The sequence below is a fragment of the Corylus avellana genome, chromosome 2, assembly GCF_965113065.1.
Source record: "Corylus avellana chromosome 2, dhCorAvel1.hap1.2, whole genome shotgun sequence".
NCBI lineage: Eukaryota > Viridiplantae > Streptophyta > Magnoliopsida > Fagales > Betulaceae > Corylus > Corylus avellana.
The window spans coordinates 11,392,657-11,416,956 of NC_142491.1; the positions used below are offsets into that span (position 1 = coordinate 11,392,657).

At 33.1% G+C, this 24,300-nt stretch overlaps 2 protein-coding genes across 2 annotated transcripts; both read left to right on the forward strand.

The window, feature by feature from the left end:
• The first annotated feature begins 7,431 nt into the window (after nt 1-7,431).
• On the forward strand, nt 7,432-16,652 carry LOC132190665 (putative small nuclear ribonucleoprotein F). Its single transcript, XM_059605706.2, has 5 exons — nt 7,432-7,541; nt 10,869-10,956; nt 11,034-11,071; nt 15,729-15,793; nt 16,341-16,652. The coding sequence occupies exons 1-5, from the start codon at nt 7,539-7,541 to the stop codon at nt 16,414-16,416; spliced, it is 270 nt and encodes an 89-aa protein (XP_059461689.1). The 5' UTR covers nt 7,432-7,538; the 3' UTR covers nt 16,417-16,652.
• A 3,143-nt stretch (nt 16,653-19,795) lies between these two features.
• Nucleotides 19,796-23,853, forward strand: LOC132191334 (autophagy-related protein 8f). Its single transcript, XM_059606292.2, has 6 exons — nt 19,796-19,927; nt 20,243-20,293; nt 20,432-20,487; nt 22,710-22,762; nt 23,155-23,273; nt 23,502-23,853. The coding sequence occupies exons 2-6, from the start codon at nt 20,257-20,259 to the stop codon at nt 23,588-23,590; spliced, it is 354 nt and encodes a 117-aa protein (XP_059462275.1). The 5' UTR covers nt 19,796-19,927; nt 20,243-20,256; the 3' UTR covers nt 23,591-23,853.
• The last annotated feature ends 447 nt before the right edge of the window (nt 23,854-24,300 follow it).

Genomic DNA, 24,300 nt, shown 5'->3' on the forward strand with positions numbered 1-24,300 from the left:
TGTAGTCGACGGTGGATTGATTTGGTATCATATAAGATTTTGAATTTTTATATTGAAAAGTTAAAAAAAAAAAAAAATTTATTTCGTAGTGATTTTTTTTTTATTGAATAGTAATAAAAAGTAAAAATTAAAAATTAAAAAAAACAGTGCAAATTTTTTATGTTAATTTTTTTGAGAAAAAGAAGCGTGAACAATGTCGAGGGAAGGGGAAGGAGTTGCTAAATGGAGTCCTAACCTCTTTAAATAATTTTTTTTTTTTTCTTCTACGTGATCAAGATCGCAGGGGAGATGTTTTCAAGAGGTAGTTAAATGGCTTAAGACCACGCCTCCTCATGAAGCGGAGGTTAATAGATCCAATTCTCTTCTCCCTTTTCTTTCTCCTTTGTGGACATGTCAATATATATATATATATATATATATATATATATATAAGCCAACATAATCTTGGCAAATATGAGATATTTTTGGAGGAAAATAACCATTTTCCATCCTACTAGTTGAATTGATCAAAATTCATAATAATTATCAGCTTGAATTGTTAGCAATTTTGGTAAATAATGTATATATATATATATATATATATATATATATAAAACTTACTTGTCCAAATAAATTTTGGGTTGTTCGTTCACCTACAAAAAATAAATAAATCATAATTTAAATATGACATTTGTCACATTATTTATTTAAATTACAAACAATTCAGACAAATAATTACCGTAAATCTTTATCCTCATTGACACGATCGCAACCAATAATCATTCCTTTGCCCCGGGATGTATTTAGATTGCTTCGTTAAATCTGCCATAACACTTGGGAAAAACCCTCTCTTTGGCTGTCAAATTATCTAATTAGTTTGTGCTAATTGTTTTATGTATTTCAAAGATGAAAATAATCTTTGGTTGTTATTGTATTTTAGGAGGTTTTTTTTTTTTTTTTTAAAAAAAAGAATTCTAATATCACATTAAAATTAAAAATGTTGTGTTTGAATGGTTTATTAATATTTTTATTTTTCAAAAATAAGACAACAGACAAAAAACCAAAAAAAAAAAAATTAACAAATTATCCAAATACTTTTAAAAGCTAAGTAGGGTAATCAATTATGGAGTCAAAAAAAAAGAAGGGTACATGTCTACGTGGTACTATGTGTCAAATCATATTATTGGGAACAGAGCCATAAATGGGTGGGACATGATCTAACCAGGTAACTTTCTATCCGTTTTATTTGTTTCCATAGGTTTTTGAATATAACATGCTTCAAACACATAAACAACCCTTCATTATATATTTAGATAACATGTTGTTTTCCTTCCAAAGTTGCTTTCAATTTTTTCCCTCTTATCTTTTTTTTCTCTCTTTGCAGCTCTCGACAGTACGACGTCGGGCTTTATCCGGACCCTGCAAATGGGCAGTCCTAGACACAGTCGATAATGTTTGTATACCCTTTCCAACCTATACTTTTCCATGAAACAAATTGACTTGAAGAGACAATACTAAACCTTAAAGACAACCCTGTGAATCTCGAGAAGTTGGTGCTTTTGTTTTTGCTCTTTTTTTATTTATTTATTTATTTTTATATTATATTTTTGTTTTTGTTTTTTCAATTTTTTTATGAATAAAAAAAATTGAAAAAACAAACGAGAGTCAAATAGTTACCGTGAGAGATCTCATAAGGAGTACAAATCGGTAAAAAAGTTGTTCTGTCGAACGGGTGGTAGAAGCGTAATGAGTTATGTTGTGAGTAGTGGCAGATCTAAGAACTCGTATTAGAAGGTACAAAAGAAAAAGAATAAGAGCGGAAAAAGGAAAAGTAGGATATAAGGTTAAGAAAACTAAAAAAATTACCCTTCAAAAAAAATTTTCAAAAATTTTTGGAGAGCCCGCCCTCTTTTATATCTGCCACTGGTTGTGAGCATGAAAGTTTACGCTTGTATTGAAAGAAGGTTAGAAAAACCTAAGATGTCTGCCTTGGTTGTGTAGGGAAAATGGAAATGTTTTGAGTGTTAATGTTGGGAGGAAAGGGGGGACATGCTTAGGTCTGCCATGAATTGTTTAGGGAAACCTTGATTTGGACATGTCAGAGTGTCACAGACAGAAGGCTTAGTTTATCTTCTCCCTCCCATGTGAAGGCTAACAACAACTCCCTCTCCTCCCTCCTATGAAGTGTAAAGTGACCCAACTTAAACCACATTTGTTTCCCTCTCACTCTCTTCTTGAGTTTTCTACTCAAAAGTTTTCCATTTTTTAAATCTCTCTCTCTCTCTCTCTCATTTCTCTTCTTCCTTACTCTGTTGGCTAAAAGCAGTAGTAATATGTTCTTTTCTCTGCTCTCAAGACACCCACACCACAAGCAATATACAGACACAAAAATTGCCTTCTCTGGCTAGCTGGACCACCCTAAACAAAGCTAAAAAGAGGCATTATTTCCTACCCAAAATCACTCTTCATACAAATATAATATTTATAGACAAAGTTTTCTTCTGGGTTGAAGAAACTTTCTTCAACTCAGTCTATAAAAATGACACGTGTTCATTTTTTTAATAACATGTGAGATGCATATGAGTTTTTAATATTATTTATTTTAATTTTGTCGCTTCTATTAAAAAAAATGTGCATCTCATATGTTCAAATAACACATGTCATTTTTATAAACTGAGTTGGAGGAAGTTTTTCCAACCCAATTTAGAGAAAAACTCTGTCCAATATTTATTATGTTGTATGTGTATGTGGTTTCATTGAAGCCTCCCCATGATTAGAGAAAGCATGGAACTCATCCATAGCAAATCTACTCCCACTAAAAACCTACCCCATATATAAAAGGCTTGCTTGGGAGTCTTTATATATACTCAAACAGGATAATTAAACTTTCCCTAGGCATAATTTATTGAGAATAACTTCTATCAGCTGGCTCTAGCATAACCCCATTAATTTATTTACAGCCTCCAATAAGAGTTTGATGTACATATATAATCAAACATGATAATTCAACTTTCCCTAGGCGTCTTCTTATAGCTTCTTACTACGAAATATAATTTATTAAGAATAATTTTTATCCGGCTTCGGCCTAAACCTAATCATTCACCGCCTCTAATAGGAGTCTGACACGTCAGCTCGAAACCCACTAACGTGCCAAACTCTTAACTAATGTGTCCAATTTTTATTGGAGGTACGTGAATTTACGTTAAAGCATGATAGAAGTTATTTTCTAATATATTTGGAATGGAGAACATGGGGGACATTGAAGAAAAATGGGAAGATAAGGTCAGTAAGTCGGCTCCGTGACTTGGTGACAGGAACTTTTTGAGATCACGAGATCATTTTGGTTGAAACAACTCAAGAGTTTATAAATAGTATAGGGCAACATTAAGAAATTGACAGAAATCCATGCATGCAATACATGATAAATCTTATTTGTAATGCCTTTGACTTCTACTCTCAAGCTTTTCTTTTTTTATTCCTTCTTGGTTTCTTGCAGGCCAATGGAGATTGTGAGATGATCATGTTTGGTTTTTCGTTGGTTGGTCGCTAGCTGTCTAAGCATAAACATTTCAATGATGTGAAAGTATAAACAAGTGTAACATCCAAGAGATATCTGCAGGAGCTCAAGCCAAATTCTTTGGTAGAAAAAAATAGTATGCAGAGAGGCAAATAATTAACGCATGCATATCATAAAAGAGAGAGAAGAAACAACGATGTTAATTAATTAGAGAATATATATTTTCAAAGAATTCACAACATAGGGAGGTCGCCAAACGTCATGATTGCAAGATAAATTAATAATTTAGTTTTTGTATTCGGAATCATAATCATGATACATAGTTTATGAGGAGTGAGTTGATTTAATAGTGGGATTTGTGTTGGTAATTGACTGATCATCATCAATAATAACAAGTAACGATTAGGTGGGGCTGGTTGATTTTCTTATATATATATAGATCATCTATTTAAGATTGTGCTGATCAGCTATTAAATTTCTGATGGGGACTCACAAAAGACCTGCTTCTATTCTAAGGATTTAATAATTAAAATATTTTAGATGTTAATTTAATCAAATAATCTATGCCTGAGATTGGTATAAAGGATTCTCCATGCCGGTGCTTTTTTTTTTTTTTTTTTTTTTTTTTGAGTAAGAAATTTTGACAATAATAAGGTACAACGTTTTTTCTCGTCCAATGTTTGAAGTCATTCTGGTGTTTATCTTGTGTCATTTCAAGAATGATTTAGTTTTTAAAATTACCAATTGATCGAAATTCAATAATGATCAATTATCATAAGGCCAATATATGTGATTTTAAAAGCCACATCATTCTTGGAGTGACATAAGAAAGATACAATATGGACTTCTAGCATTACTCGACTAAGGGTTTGTTTGCGTTTACGATTTCAAAAAGTGCAATTTATAAATGATTTTAAAATGTGCGATTTGAAAAAAATGATTTTTAAAACGTAGTTAAACGTTTGGCAAGATCGCGGTTTGACCTTTAAAATTACAGTTTAGTCTTTAAAAATTGAGCGTTTTGAGTTTTCAACAAAAAAAAAAAACCCTCCTTACCTACGATTTGAAAACACAACTCTAAATAATTTAATTTTTTGCGATTTAGTTTAAAATCGCTCATTTTGTTTATAAAATTTCAATACCGAATGCACCCTAAACGACAAGTACTGTCTCTCATCTCTTAAACATCTAATGCTTGTTGTAAATGGTACCTTACACTCATCTCTTATGCATCCAATCCTTCATCTAAATCTTGTTGTAAATGAAATTCATATCATTCAATATTGGTATACTCGGTTACGACCCCGTCAGGGCCACCAACTTAGACCGGCTAGAAGTAAAGCCCGATGCCCAACCCTTGGCGGTCTCAAGGAGAAATATCAAAGTAGACCACCACTTGTATTACCATCTTAATTATTCCCCCCATTTTCAGTAGAATATCAAGCAACACCACACTGTAACCAAGATACGCAAGTTGGCGAAGTCGCACCCTACCAACTTAAACAGTATTATGTTGCATTTAATTCTGCACCATTACCTTACCAGGGGTCGACATGCTACGCAAGAGGATGACACCTGGCAAGGGGCGTGAACTACCAAAGTCAGTAACATAACAACACGCCCAACTAGAGTGTTGCCCGCTCATGAGATGACACATGATAGGGCTCATGTAGAGAGAAAGGAACCCATCAACGTAATCAAAACCAACCCTCAAAAGGTATGGAATTCATTCTCACTTCTCGCCCTAACCATATTGCTCGACTTCCATCTTTCTTTCATTATAAAAGATTACCGACTTAAGCATAAGAGACATCCTCTTCCGGCACACTTGACAAGTCTACATGCTTACCCAATCCCTTCCTTCGTAGGAACTCGGTTATTGTCTTGTCCAATTTTTTGTTACATGTGTGCATTGGATGGACGTTTGTGTTTGCCTAAGTTGATCATGAAATTACACAAACTCGATTTGTGTTGATTTTCGGAATCTCATGTCGGCAGTTTGTGTATGCCCTCATGGACATTCCAAGGATAATTACCAAAGGTTGTTGTAACCACTTTGGTTTGCAATCTTTAGTCTTTGTCTAGTTGTTTTAGAAGTGCATTGAGTGTATAAGAATCTGGCTGAATTTTTCTATCTAGCATCTCTGCACATACAATCTCTAAGCCTCTGGCCAATTGCCCATCTTGCAGTTCTTCTCGTTTATTATATTAGTGTATGTATACTTGTTTGGAAGTATTCGTTTTTCTTCCATCTCAACAATAAATTTGTTAAGCTTGATTCATTCTCATTTATCATAGAGAAAAATGTTATGAGTACCAACTTTTTTACTAAGAAATGATGTAGAGCTTATTTATTGGTACTCGGACGGTTTATCGTTATTAATTCTGGCTTATAAGTGGAAAGCTAGTTCAAGGGCCCAAGAGTTTTGAGAAATCTGGGCATAAACAATAGGTTGCTTCACTTAACCTTTAAAAAAAAAAAGAAAAAAAGGGAAACTTTAGTTTAAACCCTTGAATTACGGCGCGTTTTGAGAAGATCGAACCTTCCAAATTTCAAAAACTCTCAATTTAACCCGATAAACTTTCAATTTCATTCAATTGATCACACTCCGTCAGATTCAGCCGTTAACCCTTAACGACTAAAAAGACGAAATTACACTTTTTTTTTTAAAAAAATTGAAATTAAGGGTAAATTTAGAATTTTATAAAAAATTCAGAGGTATAAAGGTCATTTTATCATTTTTAACGTTTAAAATATGACAAAGAGGGGTGTATTGCATCAAATTAAAAGTTTAGGGAGTGAAATTGAGAGTTTTTAAATTTTGGAGAAGTCTTCTTAAAATGCTTAGTAGTTCAGTGGTATTTCAAAAAAAGAAAAAGTCAAAAAAAAAAAAAAAAGAAAGAAAAAAAGGAAAAAAGAAAGTGGGTTCTCCTATATTTGGAAACCTTATGGCCTAATATAGAGGTTAAAAAGCTAAAATAAAAGTTTTGGTGAGAGTATTATAATAATAATAATAATAAAAAGGTCAGATTTTATTATTATTATTTTTAATTTTTCTATTCAATGCAGGAGAGGGAAAAATGGATTAGTCTTGAATAAGCCGAAAATGGGCCCTAAAAGATCAGGACCAATACGGCATGGTTCCGAGAGATGGGCCTACTTTGACTGTATTATTATTATTGTCTGCTGCTTCTTGTAGCTTCTTGTTGTTTCTTTTAGGCCCATAGGACTGGCTCTTTGTTGTATTCCTTGTGTTCTCTTCTTTTAATAAATTTTTTATTAAAAGAAGACTATGTTTTGGTTAAGACTTAGTATTGTGAGATGAAAATAAAATATATAATATTTTTCATTATATTATATTATATTGGATTCATTCAAATCTCGAATTTACAATTGTAATAGTATAAATTTAAAATAAATAAATAATTATGATATTTACTTTATATAAAAAATTAATTAATTAAAAAACTCCTAAATAAATTAAAATTCACTTAAAAAATAAATGAGTCAAATTTAAATTAATTATTTAATTCCACAATAAGTTCAAGCCCAAATTATGGGGAATAAAATTATTAAATAAGGGTGCATTTGAAATTAGGATTTTGATTTCGTAAAAAAAATCTGTGTTTTTAAAAACATTGTAAAACGTAAATCATTTGACATTACAATTTAATCTAAAATAGGAAACAAATTTACAATTTCCCATAATAAATATTTGATAAAAACAAACTTTTTAATATATTTTGCCTTTGCATTCTAAAATAAAACGCAAATTTTAAAAATAAATTTAATATTAGCAATCCACTCCAACCTAATTGAGCTAAACAAAAAGTAGCTCAATCGGCTAGGATCACGCATAATGAAATAGAAGTCACTAGTTCGAATTCCGACCGAACATATAAAAAAAAAAAAATTGAGCTAAACAAAACCCTAACGTAAACTCTACTCGCTCCTCTAAAACCCAACTCATTTAGTGAGCTGCCTCTTTGTTTGTTCACCTCCGAGGGTTTTCCGAAGCAGCGCAGAAGTCAATTCTTCGCCATGGTATTCTCTCTCAATTTCGGATCTTTCAAGCATTATATTTTTCTGGTCTCTACTACTTGTTTGGTTAAGATTAGTGGGTCATTGCTTTTCCTATTTTTGCTTTGCGTATCCTTTTATGTTGTGTTTGGCTGCTGAGAAAACGTGGGAAGAGATGATAAATTCGAAGTTTTGTTTATGAGCTTTGCGATATTGGGGAGCGGATTTAACTGAAGCCCACCATTTAAATGTATCAAACCAAGCACAACCCTCTGGTTTCTCCTTTTTGGTAAAATAAGAACTCAAATCGTGAGTTCGAACATTGTTTCATGTTTTCCCCTGTTTTCTTGGCAATCAAACATTGTTTCTTGTCCATACTCGGATATTTTTTGGTTACGCCTGTGTTTTATAATTTGTACAAAATTTTCTAATTGTTTCCAATGTTGGTATATTGATTCAGAAAATATTAGCACATCATCTATATAAAATTAGTAAATGGTGTAAAAATGTTATACATAATATTTGAAATTCATTGAGTGCATTTTTTAATCCAAAAGGCATTGGAAATTGTTATATGCTTCACTCCATTCCACTGGGTTGATGTGGCAGTGCTAATCAGTCATTGAATTATTATTATTATTATTATTTTAAAAAGGCTGATTTAAGGGTTTATGAGCACTACCACCTTAGCGCAATGGGATAGTGGAATGAGTGTGTAGTAGATAGCATTACTCAAAGGCATTGCATTCCATTTATAAGAGCAGTGCTATATACTCCACCCACATTCCATTCGGTTGCTACATTACCCTAAGGTTGGCAATTTTTGACACGACATGCAAATTCAACATGACTTTAACATGAAATTAGCTGGCTAGGGTGAGGGTATGGCCCGTTTAATTAAATGGGTCGGGTTATTATTGAATTTATTGACCATATAGTCTTATACCAATGCCTCGACACTAGACATTTAGAGGTGACAATTTTTTATACAACACGTGAATTCGTTATGAACTAAATATGAAATTAACAAGTTAGGGTGGAGGGGTCTCATATTGACCTATAGCCTTATACCCTTACCTCAACACGACTTGAACTCGACACATGAATACAAATTACCATCCTTCATTAGCCCAGTGGAATGAGGGCGTAGTATTTAGCATTTCTCCATTCATAATGATCAAAACGAACTGTGAACGCAATTTTATATTTATCTTTTTAATCAAGTTGTACTTGCCAAAATCCAGTGTTCCTGTCAAATTTAGAAAAAAGATTGTAGCACTATGTAATCTTGCTAATAAATCATTTTTTTATATTAGGAATGAGATATCTTATTGATTGGAGTACTTTATTAAGTTTTTTTTTTTAATTAATAACTAATCATGGGCACCTCTTTCTAATTCAGCATTTTTTTAACATAAAAAGCAGAACAACTCCAAGGAGATTTATGTTTTCTAATTAAGCCTTTATCTAATAATTATTTAATTTCCTTTTTTCAATATTCTAATAATTCTTGGTTCATTTGAATCAGTCTTGCTTTTGTCGAAATATTTTTTTCATTAAAATCCTTTTCATATGAAAATTGCAATATATGTTTCTTTCTTATGCCAAAAGGTATTAGGTAAATTTGAACAAATTTTGGGTTCTATTTTCTGTTTAAAAATATCAATCATTTGTTGTAATTATGGATTTTTTAATTGTTCTTCTATTCTTTTGTACTTTTATTCTTGTTTTAGGAATAATAATTGTTTTTCTTTTTTATTAAAATTTTCCCTTGTAATAATATTTATACTTTGTGGGACAGAAATTCCTTCAAGTAAATTTATTTCTTTTGAGAATGGGGGGAAGCATAAGAAATTTATAAGTAACTTCTTGCCCTAACACATTTGTAGTAATGATTAACTTAATAATGAATTACATAGCTGCCTCCTTCGAAATTCCCAGAAATACTGATAATCATGGGATTGTTACAAAATTGTTTTGAACATGTTCAATTTCAATAAATTTGTGTGAAAATTAGGGGTGGAGGTTCGCTCAAATCATGAATACATTTGTTATATGAATCCCTAAGATAACATATCATCATCCTAGTTTTAGTGATTTCCTTGGTTGTTTTGCCCGTGCTAGTTAGGTGGTTCCTTTTGTATACCGGTGTACTTTGGGGCGCCTTACGTTTTTAATGAGATTGGTTTATTTACTTATTAAAAAAAACGATGACATATCATCATCGATGATTAAATTAGATTCATCATTTTGATTGGTGTGCCGTTTCCAATCATCTTTTTCAGCCTGTTTAGGAAATATCTAATAGGTTTTGAGGTGTGTGGTATTCAGAATTTCAAATATGCCTGTGCACTTTTATGGCTGGACTATATTTAAAATGTACCCAATTATCGACTTACATGTTAGTGAACCTAAAATCTTCTGCAGTCTTTGTATTGATAATTTTTTTTCCCTTATTCCTCCTCAAACTCGATCCCTTCAAATTGGGTCCCTTGTTGTGTACTAGTTCTAAGAATCAGGCCATGGCAAGTACTTGAAACTGACTGGCCCAATTAGTACCTGCTGAGTCAGCTGTTACAGCTTTTTGATTGTGGATTGATTAAGGTAACAGTATATTCGGTGGTAGGTCCTTATGTTGGTTAGAAATCTTTCATCTTGATGGTCTATATTGCCTTAAGTCCATCCTCCAACTTTTATTGAAGAAAACTTATAAAAATCTATCTCTGCTGCTCTGTGAATGCTTCACATTGGTTTTTATGGATTATATTCAAAATCTACAGTTGGAACAATGAAAAATTGGTGAAAGTTGATTGTGAACACAACTTGTGAGAGCAGAAAGCACATGTGATATAAGAAACTTCTTATTCTTTACCAGATGTTTTATCTGTGTATACTTAATCAGTTTTAACTTTGTCAAATCTAACAGATCTATCCGGTGAGCTTTTCTTTGAGTTATTTTGAACTAAATTTTAAGTCATGTTTCTCCGAGAGAAAGCATGGGCAAGGAATTGAAGAATTTGACAAATTATTGTATATTTTAGTAGAAAGCACCCTATCAACAAGCTCTAAAAAGTGATTGGACCCCGCAAATTTTGTATGCTTAAATCTGGCCATGCCTATGCCTTTTGCTAACCATAAATTCAGAAAATGACTTTGGCCTTGAATTGAGACTTGTAAACATCTTTGATCTTTCACACAGTGATTGTATATTTGGGTACATTTTTGGTGAATAATTTCAGTTTGTGTTTTTGGCTCAACTCATTGATTTTTTTTATTTTTTTGGTTGAGAATCTAACAGCTCTAATATAAGCTACATAATTAATTTTCATTTATTTTTTTGGAATATTGCAGTCCATCCCAGTTAACCCAAAACCTTTCTTGAACAATTTGACTGGGAAGCCTGTCATTGTGAAACTCAAGTGGGGAATGGAGTACAAAGGTATGTTGCTTTCATTGCTTGGTGATACACACACACTTAATGGGTTCTAATTCAGGTTTAATTATCTGTCTATTCAGGTTTTCTAGCCTCAATGGATTCATACATGAACTTGCAGGTACTACTTTGCAATCCTTTTTTCTTTTTCTTTTTCTTTTTTACTTTATCCCATTTAATGTTTGTGCCGATATAAGTCTTTTTGTATGCTTAGAAGGCCATAATTTATATCTTCTTAGCTTCGACTTCAGATAACTAGCTTCTCTTAATAGATACGACGGAGTATTAGGGCCCGTTTGAGAGTGCGATTTCAATAAGTGCGATTTTAAAAATTGCATTTTTAAAAATTAAGTTTTTAAAATTGCTACTTTTTAAAATCGCACAGACGTTTGGTAAAACATGCTAAAAAGTACTTTTTTTTATCAATTGAGTGTTTGGATAATATTAGCATATAATTGCGGTTTCATGACCAAATTACCAATAAGAACATTTCTTTATAAATGTAAAATAACTAACATTGTCTATAAGCCTCCATTTTTAACACCTATGCAAACAAAAGTATGACTTATAATTTGACATTAACTTTGAGTTTTCTACTTAGGCTATTATATATTGCTATATTACTTGTTTCTATATGCTTTTTTGTTTTAGTATTTTTTTTTTCTTGAATCATATTCCAAACAGACATATAATAAAAAATACAAGAACAATCCATCAAATTAAACTAATAATGTTTATCAAATTTAACTGTTACATAATTCACCAATAATTTAAATTAGTACTTGATAAATCACCAAAAAAAACTTAAAGGACATTAAAAATTATCCTAAAACATAAATAATAAAGCACTATTTACAGCCCACAAATGGATCGGGCTATATTGTCACGAACCACTTTCATCTCCTCGTCATGTACATTGTCAATGTTTTCCTAATTGTTACTCCTAACATGACTATGCGTGTACTGTGATCTATCACTGCATACTATGATGGATTGCAGATCAATATGCATGCACGGTAATCTAAATAAAATTTTGAAAAAAAAAAAATCACAACTTTACTCTGTAAAAATGGTCGAAGAACATAAATGCATATATAAAAAGGCACAATAATCATACAAACCACATAACATAACACCAAACACCAAACAGTGGAAAGTTTTACAAAAGCAAAGGAGTTATGTGGAGAGAAGGAAAATATTAAAGTGCGATTATTACCTGGTAGAGGAGCGGAGAGGTGGACAACAGCGACGCACACTGCTACAAGACAGAAAAAGTATGAACGAGACAGAGAGGATGAAGAAAGAAAAAGAGAAAAGAAGGGTTTTAATATATTTTAGGTGGGTATTCTTGGTATTTTTTTTTATTCCCGCTCAAAAAAAGGTAAGTATTGTGCCAAATATCTTTTTATTAGAAATCGTGATTTTGTTTTAAATTCCCACTTTTTCAAATAAGCACCCTCTAATTAGCTTATGAAAATCGCAGATTTTTTTACGATTTAAAATTTTGCGTTTTTAAAATCGCAATCTCAAACACCTAAAATTGTGATTTAGTTTAAAATCGCAGATTATTTTTTTAAAAACGCACTCCCAAACGCACCCTTATAGTTTTGCTTTGAGATACACAGAAGATTTTCTTTGTATACTCATCATGGTAATACTTCTCATATTCTTGCACTCCCCCCAAATTCATGGGAATCTCAAAGGAATCTTCTTGGATTTGATCTTCAAGATTCATAGTGCCTTGCTGTTGGATACTGTTTGTTTATGGATGATTCTAACATTAAAATCTGCACTAGCAGTGGTCCTTATGGAATTAAGAGGCTAGGAAAAGCCTCTCATGGGCTACAGCGGGTGTTGATGTGCTAAGCTTTTTTTTCCCTAAATGGGTCTCTATAGACCAATAAGAGGGCTGTTAATTTCATCCAACATTTCATTGTTGCATCTTCTTCCCCTAAACAAACCTTGAGTTACTAACAAGTGTTTTTTGTTAAATCACTTGTCCCAAAAGTTTAATCTAATAAGAATAGGTAAATTTAATACTCTAATACTCTCCCTCACGTGTGGGCTAAAATTTTCTTTTAATAGGTGAGGCTTAACACGTGGAATATTTAATTTAAATGGGGGTGAATTGACGGAGTCAGGTTTCGAACTCAGGATTCCTGACTCTAATACCATATTAAATCATTACTTGTCCAAAAAACTTAAGCTTATAAAATAGGTAAATTTAATAATTTAATTTATAGTGTAACACTTGTTGGATCATCCCAAAGTCTAAAATGATAACAAAACTTCCATCCATGTAATCCATAATTTGAGACAATGCGTTATGTTACAAAAAATGAAAAAGAAAAGTTAAAAGATATTGATAGAAGAAAGAAGAAATTTGTCTGATACTTGGAATAAGGCTGATGCACGGTGATACCATGTTGCTTGAATTTAAAACTCGTCGAACATGATGGCTGTGTTTTATGTTTCCAGAAAGATAAAGGGAAGGAAATGGTAGAGTGATGGGAAAAGAAGTTTATAGTATAAAGTTCTCGTTCATATGCTTGTATTTTTTACCATGCAAGTTAAATTCCCCTTTAAATTTTGGAATAAAAAAAATCATATAAAATATAACTTCGAAGTTTTAGATTGCATTATGACCTAGTGATGCAACCTTGGAAGATTTATTTGCTGTTACTTTGTAAATTCATAGATTCCAACATTTATTTTATCACAACTCCATATTGGATAAAGTCTTATATGGTTTAGAAGGTCAAGCCATTAGAAGTCGAGCATTAAAATGGTTTTTTGATTTGGGTCTTATTTCATGAGTGACGGTCAGTTTTATAAGGGTATAGTGGTAATTGAGTCCACTCTGGAACTTTCTAGGATTTCTTAAGTATCTTGGGTTTATTTTCTTGAGTCCAAGTTTGTCTTTTACTCTGTTTTATTAGGTCCTTCGCTTACTAGTCAAATTAGAATTCTCACGTTTAGTAGATTAAGGAATAGTTATAGAGCCTTTCAAAATTTTGTCAATGTACGTAAAATTTTCTCGGACTTTGATAATGGGATATTCAGAGATTTAAGTTTTGAGGCTAGAGTGCCCAGTCTTCTTCTTCTTCTTTAGCACACATCATTTTTTACCCTCTAAAACCTTTAAACATTAAATTTTTCATGGTTTTTAGCCACTGAATAATGCTTAAAATTTAACTCGGAGCCCTTCAATCAGCCACAGTCAGTAGATTCTGCAACTTCTTTGTTCACTTTTCCGAAGCTTGTATTTAAATCATACTTATTGAACCATAAACATTGCACAAACTTTAAAACCTTCTCCTCATCACAATAAACCCTAGGAATATCATTTTTCCCATCCTAAAGCCCACCATAAGCACACAGAGGCAGGTTATCACTAATTTTTATTATGTCATCTATTCTTAAAGATTGAGATGAGCTGCATAGATCATAGTCTTGTTTATCTCATGCTCGTTATTGTCTTCTCATCTAAATGTTCAACAGGACTTAATGTGACCTCAATCTTTGAGATTAGGTTCAATATTGTAGCTTGAATTTATTTCTACCTTTATCTTTTAAAATCTTACATAAACCTGAAAAAGAATGAACCATAAATCAAGATATGATTCAAGTTCTCATTGGATAATTTCACCTCATGTCTTGTGAAAATTAATGTGTTGAACCATGTCAACTGTGCGAGTAAAAATAAAGAAATAAAACAGAGTCCATTTTTGCCTTATGTAGATGAGAACCCCTACTATCAAGATGGGCTGTAATACCCTATTTTTACAGCATCCAATGAGATGTTGACACATCATCTACAACCACCAAACACTATAAACATAAAAGCACTGAATTTTAGTCTTACCAGTTTTCCCTTGCAAGAGACCCACGGATCTAGCCCTAAAAAGTCCACCGCCTCCTCAGCCCAATGCCGCCATTGAAGGAGAGTGGCGCGTTCAATCCTCTATGGAGGAGCACCATCACGTCTAAGAGAAAGCACCATCTTCTTGCTCATTGCCGGAGCCAAAGGTTTGGCGCCAGTGGAGTTCTTCACCGTCTAAGAGAATGTGGCCTAAGAGAGATCAATCGACTGAGAGAGATCCCTTCTTCTCCACCCAAATCACACCCATCTCTTTTTCTCTCTTTCTCGGTGATTTTGGAGATGGAGCCATCAATGGAAGGTAGCTCAAAACCCCTAGAAAGAGAGAACCCATTTCCCATCAACTCCCCAACCAGCAATGCCACCAATTTCGTCAGTAGTAGCAACATCAATGGCCTCCAAAATCCCCATAAACCCATCCCCAGATTTGCTGATGCCAACCCCTACCTTTGTCCAAATGCTCACCGGCTAATCGGAAAACACCAAGCAACTGTCCACTTCCAGATCTGAGAGAGAGAGTGTCTGAGAGAGAGCACCAGCACCGGAGCACCGTCTGAGAGAGAGAGAGAGAGAGTTTCACCATTGAATGTGAGTTTTTCCTTTGAGGGGAAATTAGGTTCCGGTGTCTTCGTCCTTATTTGAATTTGATTTTTTTAGCTTAGGTGTCAAATTTTTATTGAATGCTGTAAAAGTGGGGTTTTACGCATCCTGATTGAAGGTATTCTCTATGTAGATATGTGGTTGCTTGAAATACCTTTTCAGACATTACTAAAATATGTGAATGTGAAATATACTGAGCTAGTTTAACCGTCTCATATGAGTACGCATCTAGATTTTTTTTCTCATATTCATTTTAGTAGCTGCTAAAAGTATCACATATATGAATTCTTATTTGCAGCTAGCTAACACTGAAGAATACATTGATGGGCAATTCACTGGAAATTTGGGAGAGATTTTGATCAGGTAACTTTTGCCAAATGCTAGTCACTCCATTATAGTTTTACATGGAATTCTTATTATGAAGGCGCCTCTCTTATATAAAGTATATGTTAAAGCATATCTAGGCTAGAAGCTTGTTTGAGATTGCGTTGCCGAGCATTTACGAATATATGTTTTTAGTACTTACAAAGCAACAAAAAAAAAATGTCATTTGGTAAAAAACTTCAAAAGAACTTTTTGCTCTAATAAAGCCTAAATTTGCTTTGTGGGGAAGGATTGAAACTGAGTCTTTTTCTAAAAAGCTATTTTAGGCTTTCTACAGACAAAAACTATATTTTTCAACCAATCCCGAACATGCGCTAGATCTCCTGTTCAAGAGAATACATTGGGACAATAACCTTTCCATCCAAAAATTGTGAATACTGTTATCACATAATCCTGCCACATTTATGATAGACAATAGTCATTTATGTACGGTTTAGAGGAATTATAATTCGCAAAATCCTCAAAAGTCAAAACCCAATGTTGAGACAACTCACTGCATCTTTTAATGTTTTTCCTTGATCTGCAGATGCAACAATGTTCTCTATCTTCGTGGGGTACCGGAGGATGAAGAAATTGAAGACGCTGATCGTGATCAAGACTAAGACGTTGGATTCCAGTATTTAATATTGCTTTGTTTGAGCCATATAACCTGTATTGTACCTGTAATCCAATGTAGAGGTAAGGTGTTCTGGATGTGCATGCTAACCATATATGCATGCTTTAACTGTCACCAACTAAAAAGGGTCCATACCCTTTTAACTGTCACCAACACCACTTAATGAGGGCAAGATTTAACAATTTCTTCTTACAACGTAATGCTGAAATTTTGTTATATTTCTTCTCAAGTTTCTTCATATGCTTTATATGAATGAAACATTGATGGAATGTCAAAATATGAAGTTCTAAATGTATTAGAAGAACTTATTATGGTTTCAAATGTTTATAAAGCAGATAAAAGAACTGATCACCAACTAGCTAGATGTTTAGTTACAGGATTTACAGGCCAATTGAAAGGATGGTGAGATCATTATTTAAATGCATTTGAAAGAAGTTGGTTGCTAAGTAACTTATCAAATTTTCTCTCTAAAAGTTAGTTCCCAAGTGATATGTCAGATTTATTATTTTAAAAAATGTGTCACCATATTTGAGAACTAACTTTTGAGGAGAAAATTTGATAAAAGTAGTGTTTTTCTAAAACCAATGAATGAATCCATTTTATGACAAACAAACTCAATACATAGACATCATATTTTAGGTGGCACATTAAATTAAAGATGTAAACTTCCATGTGACTATAAAGTCGGAAATTTTCAATTGGGTCGTATATTGCACTTTATATTGGAATGTATGGATAAAAGAACCCCACAATTTAAGAGAGACTACTAATTTTATCTGTTAGGAAAGTGGAGTTTTAAATTGAAGCTGACAAGCTATGCGGTCTTAACCATTTTTAATAGTTACAAACTTTTTTTTAATGACAAGAAACTCTTAAGACACAGCCATTTTGTATGCCCATTCTTAAAGGGTAAATTTCGAACCCGTGCAAGGCGACTCCTTACACGGATTGTGTAAGACTCAACTTTGCTGTGGGCATGGCCTTAAAGGAATTTTTTGCAGAATTGTTAATGGGAAGAACATGCCCCATCCAATATATATACTTAGAGCAATAGGTAATTTTCATATATCATTAGCTTTGTTATTCATTTATTCTTGAAATGTTGTCAAAATATACAAATTACAAGTCACATGATCCTGTCAGTAGAAATGCAGTCGTTTCTTCTTATGCATAACTCCAACCGTTTTATAATCAAACCATTGCATTTGTTCAAAATATATATCAGGGCCATTTCCATTTATGGATTTTCCACAACCACACCCACCACCAAAATGAATTTCCCTTGGCAGCAAAGTTAGCTCCTGCTACAGAGAGATCAACAGAAAGGCTGATCTTGTTCAAGCTTGAGTTCATGGGCTAATAAATGCCCATAAAGATCCTCAAGAGAAAAAGGACCAACCCTTTTTTTTTTAATGCAATATCAAGGAAAATAAGTAAGGGAAGAAATGACATTAAAGCTGAATATGAGAGAATGGTTTGTAAGCGAAACCCAAAAAGATACCATCCAAGCAAAAGAGGATAAACTGTTATTGTGATTGAGGTTATAAAAGAGTCATAATCAAATCCGAATCTTTTCCAGAGAAAGGAAACAAGCTCGAAGTCGTTTAGAGGTCGATCAATTGCAGTGAGCATGTCCGCTATTGATGAATTAATTTTTTTTCAGTGTAGCAAGTTGGTTGTGAATTTGCATGATTGGGAGGTGAACATGCTTTCAGGAGCCAGCCACACATCTGGAGAGGTTGCACATTAATTGACCACATTTGCAAGAATTGTTTCTGAGAGTGAAGAAATAAGGGGCACTAAGGATCAATCAATTTAATTTAATTTTTATTTTGGATGAATAGGATCAATTGATTCTGCAGATGCCAGCTCATGAATACTGGATTTGGGATGGCTTTGGTTTCACCATCGGATTGATTTGTAATCCATTTTGGTGGGCTTGGAATTCAGCCATTCATTGACAAAGCCATAGAGATGTTGACCCTCCAAGTGAGGGACAACCTCAACCTTTTATGAGAGATATTTATTGCTATACAATTGAAATGATATGATAATGAAAATTAATTTTTTTTTTTACAAAGTCTTTATTGACTGAAAGATTAATTTTTACTCAGTTGTATGTCAATCATATAATAGTCTACTAAATAATATTATTCTAATTAGCATTCTCTAAGTCTTGTCACAATATCTCTCTTGGGTAATGTTAAACGCCTTCTTTGTGTTTCTCTAAAATTGATGTAACTTTTAAAATTATCATTGAATTTGTAATTGATCATCATTAGATCAAATCAATAGCCGTCTAATCACAAATAAAATGGTAATTTTAGAAGTTAAATGAATGGGAGTAGTTTTATTTTTTTGAAATTACATAAATACCCCTTTGTGGTAGAGGGAAATCAGCCGGAATTGGAGGTTTAAAACCGTCAAAATCAATGTTTATTGGATTAGAAGGAAACGTAAGCAACGAAGGGGAGCTAGTAGAAGCGGGCCACGCCTCTGGAATATATATAAACTTCTTTGATGCTTCTCTTAGCTCTCTACAGCGAACGTTTGTCAAGTTTGCTCAAGTGACCAATAAAATTTTGACTGCTCAATTTTTCTCTAGTAAATTGATTTTTTAAAGCCAAATATATTTCCTAATATATTTGATTTTTCAGTCAATCTACTAAAGGCGTGGTTGTTATTAAGTAGATTTTGGGAAAAATAAATGCAACCTTCTCTAATTATTACTCAATCTGCAGTATTTAGAACTAAAGATTGCATCAATATTTTTCTAAACTAATAAAAATTTCACATGTATCCAAATTACAAAATACCTCAAGCCACGTTTTCATGCTGTGATTTTATAAATAAAAAGTGTAATTTTAAACCAAATCACAAAAAAATAAATAACTTGAAATTACATTTTAAAAAAATTGCTGTTTGAAAACGTAGAAAGTTTACGTTTCAAATTGCAGGCAATGTGATTTTTTTTGAAAACACACAATTTTAAAAGTTAGACTTCGATTTTAAAGGTCAAACTGCGATTTTGACAAACGTTTAACTGCGTTTTTAGTTTTCAAGAGATAGCTCAATCGACTGGAGACCATGCCTTATAAAACAGAAGTTTCTAGTTCAAATCTCCATCCCTCATCTTGTGTAGACATGTCAAAAAAAAAAAATTATATTTTTAAAAATTATATTTTTAAATCGCATATTTTTAAATCATGTACATTTTAAAATCGAAATTCAAATTAACCTTTTATAGAAAATAAAAATCAACTTTGGCAAAGTCAACTTAACAAGGCAACTTTCCATTGGTTATGCTACCATACTTGACCAATCTTACCGGAGAGGAAACCAACCCATTAATAAGTAGTTGCAGGTACATGCGTTCTCCAAGGGGCAAACTTTCAATTATCATCATCATAATCAACAACTCTTATCTGCAAAGCAAAGAGCTCTGGAAAACTGTTTCCTGGTTTTTTCCATTTTTCCTCTCTTAGTTCAATCTCTACGTAAGTTCGATTCTTTTTCCAAGATTATGTTTGTTTTATTTGATTTCTGGAAAATGGGAAAAAGGAAAAGGAGAGTACTTTGTCAACTTTTGGTTCTTGAGCTGGGATGTTTTCTGGGTTTCCCCTGCCCAGAACCGTCTTTTCTGAACAACCAAGCTTGGGTTTTTGATATTGGTCGAAAAATTTCTCGCTTTTAGTTTTTCTTTTTTGGGTTTTTCATATGGGTTGAAATTCTGGGGTTTCTCTGAATTCAATTTTCTTTTATATTTGTTGACCGATAGATTTTTCCATAATGTTTCTGTTCTTGTTATTCAGTAAAATCAAGAAGAATGAGTAAGCGCTCGTTCAAGCAAGAGCATGACTTTGGTATGGAATGCAATTTTGGTGTTTGTGTTAAATGCTTATTATATTTTTTAATTGTTTATTAAATCAATTTAATCAATTATCTTCGGTTATATACTTATTAGCTCAATCCCATTAAGTTATGGTGTCTTTTATCTGCAGAAAAGAGGCGTGCCGAGGCTGCAAGAATCAGGGAGAAATACCCAGATAGAATTCCAGTGAGAATCAATATATGCTTTTGTGATCTATGAAATTAGTATCACAGTTTTGCTTTCATGAGTACACCTTTTTGATTACTTGCTATTCGATATATGTCTTGCTTTGCTTATTCAACCTCCAAATTTGGCTTTTATATCTTGAATTCGAATGCTTTTTTCTCGACTTTGGGATATGCGTCGAGTTTGCATTGTGCATCTTTTTCCTCGCCATCATTAGAATATCACTAGTTAGATTGTAGTGAGCACGTGGTCTCGCATTTTAATACTAATGGCTAGTTAACATCATAGAGTGGACAATTTTCTGGTACAACTTGTCTTAAGTGCCAACACTTTTAAAAGCAGCAATATTTTTGACTAGGGTAGTACTTTGAAAGCTCCTGGGAAGAGGCTGCATTTAAGGGCGTTTACTTAAGGAGTTAGTACAATTATTAGGGGGATATGGGATGAGAAATGAAAATACTTTGTTGATATCAGTTGTTACAGGGCAATGGGAAGTGGGCGTAATTTGTTGATGCACCGTGAAACTCTTTGACTGACGCTGAGATAAAATGGTTTTGAGTACTTCACGTTTTTATGCTATTGATTATGGTTTTAATGAATCTTCGTGGATGGAACTCTCTTGCATAGATGTGAATTATGATGTACAATTTTCATATTCAAAAAAGAGTATATTGGTAGACGGATACTTATATGTTTCAAATCAAATTAAAAGTTCCTGTGATGTTCAATGGCTTGTTGAACTGAATTTTCTCCAGCATTAAACCGTGCTAAAGTTGCATTGGTTTCAGGCATTTTCACCGGCCATTCTGAGCTCAAAATTCTACCTGGTTCTACTTAACTGGGTTCCATATCATGATGAATTTATTGGCTAGTGTTTAAGTTAGGTATTTCTTCCCTATTGTGAAGAAAGATTCTTGTATTTGACTCAATACATGAATGCTTATTAAGTCATACCTAAGTGACCTTCTTCTGACCTCAAATTTTTTATTTTTTAGTAAGTTTAGATAATTAAAAACCAAGTTCCCTATTGATTTTTTCATTGAAGCCTAATATCTTATATAGATACTTGGTCTTTAGTTTGAATCCTCGGAATCCCCATTTGGCTTTTCCTTTGTCTTGCAGATGCAAGTTCATTTTTGTTCACAACATGCTAGGCCAGATGCACATATAGTGGGGTTGTTAGTAATACGATTTATGTATTTGTTTGCCTAATGATTCTGCATTGTAACCAACTTGTTTGTATGGTGGCATTTCTTCTGCATGGTAGATGGTCGAGAAGCCAAGATTTTCTTGTCAACCTTGGATTGTCTTGGTTTAGTTATTCTTATAGAATCTTTTGGGTTACTGTACCTGGAGAAAAGTAATGTCTTAATTACATTGTAGTTAATGTGGTACTTACTGGCTTCATAATCTTTGCCATTCAGTGCTGCAGCTGCAGCTGAAGTAGGCTGTAACTGTCCTGTAATTTGGTGCCATGAAATGGCTTATACAATACCTGCTATCTGAAAGAGAAATTCCTTGCAGATATGTAGAATCACTTGGGTATCTTTATACTGATGTAATACTCGGTTGACATACTGAAATCATGAAGTTCTGTTGTAAGCTGTGGTCCAAGTAGTTGAGTGTTGTTGTTTGAGACTTGAAGGATGGATTTTGTAGAATTTGTTGCAAAAACTTTATTGGTTTCCACTTACTTGTAGCAGGTTTCCTATTACTGGGAAATCCATAGTTGATATTATTTAAAATATGAAAAGGCAATAAGCATATGGCATATGTGCGCTTAAAGTAAATGAGGGAAGGATTCCCATAGCACCATTCCTAAATTGGATGATCAGGCTACAACATCTATGTTGTCGTTCTTTTAAGCGTTTGATTCAATTTTCAATATTTTATGAGAAAGAGAGAGAAAGCAAAATGGCATATAAGAAACTCTCTTGCAGTAAGCACCCGACCAGACTCTTTTAGTCTAGTATATTACTGGTAGTTCAGTGTTCACTAATTTGATAATTGAATAGAAATGCAAATGTTTACGACTTCCTTTAAAATAGGAATTACTTTGCAAAAGACTGGTTAGATTGTACTTCTACTAAGTTTTTACTAAGGTAGTGCTGTAGTAGTTGTTTTATGCATGATAAAGTGGTAAATCTAGTTGTATGTGCAGTTGATACTCTCAAAGTATCCAATTTGTGCTTCAACTTGTGTTTTCTTTTGTGATTCTGAAGGTGATTGTGGAGAAAGCTGAGAGAAGTGATATTCCCAACATTGACAAGAAAAAGTAAGTCGATGTCACTAATTCTTTGTTTCTCCAGTTTCCCTTTTTAAGACTTTGTATGCTCTAGGATAATTAGCCATTGCTGATACATGAGGTCCCTGTAGTTTACGCATCTGAGTGTGCGTGTGCCCGTGTTTCCTCACCGAGAGCTGCATGAAACAAAAGAACCCAAGTGACTTCTAAAATGATGTGGTATTAGTTTCCTTTTTGGTGTGTTCTTATTTTCTTGTTCTATACTTCTTTTAATCTCTATTAATGTCAAATATAAGACTGGGGGAAGGATGAAGAGAAGAAATAGGGACACACTGCTACCTAGAAGACCATATTAGTGCTCAAGTGTTTTGCTTGAAAGTGGTTATAAGTTATACGTATTAATGACAATTACGAAATTACAGATACCTTGTCCCAGCTGACCTCACGGTGGGTCAATTCGTCTATGTAATTCGGAAGAGAATTAAACTGAGTGCAGAAAAGGCGATATTCATATTTGTGGATAATGTCCTCCCACCAACAGGTAACTGCAGTGCAATTTCGTGAGCGCTGTGTGTGTGTTTGATGCTAGTTTTTTATTTCCTTTCTATTTCATATCTATTCATGGTAAACAATGTCATTAAAAAGATCTTGAAGACATCTTCTTCCTAAATGCATTTGTTTGAATAATAATGTTTGGAGGTGGTATAAATTCAAAGTTAGAATTGTTCAAAATCAAGAACTACTAATTGTAGTTGAAAAATATTTGCAGGAGCCATAATGTCTACCATTTATGATGAAAAGAAGGATGAAGATGGATTTCTCTATGTTACTTACAGTGGAGAAAACACATTTGGATAACAGATTATGAAGCCCAAGTCATCTGTCATTGGTTTCCAGCATCGTACCAAATGTATGAACTTATTTTACATTTACAGTTGTGCTTTGTATATAACATGTCAACAGACTTTATGATGCCTATTCCATTGATGTGTATAATCTTTACCTTCCAATTGCATGCTTTCTTTAGAAGCAAGGCATATTTAAAGGCTTCTTTGGCAAGTGTTGGGTAAACTTGCTTGTGAACCTTACAGAAATTAAACATAGTGCACTAATCTTTAGCCTCTTCTTTTCTTGATAAAACATATATGGAGATTGGCAAATTTGGAGTTCAATGTCATTATATGCTGCAAGTTTATAGCATAATGAAGGAATTAATTTGATAAAACTTTAGGTAGAAATTATTGTGGAAGGAACAGTAATTGGTGTCCAAAGGAAGATGAAAAGCTGCATTTTTTTGGGGGTTAAATTAAGGCATATATTGCTTCTGGAGTTGCAAAGTGCTTGGTTTGTCACTCCTATTTAGACTATTCTTCTATGCTCCTCTCACTCTTGTCAGTTTTAAAAGAAAATATTAAAAAAAGGGAAAGAAAGAAAAGAATGAGAAACCCAGAAGATGGTGGTTTGTGAAGTGTAAAGGAATGTGTGATTTTAATATACAGAATTCGTACCATTCATAAATTTGTTTTTATTTTACGCGTTTAGCTTTAATGGTTAATGGCAAGTCAGCA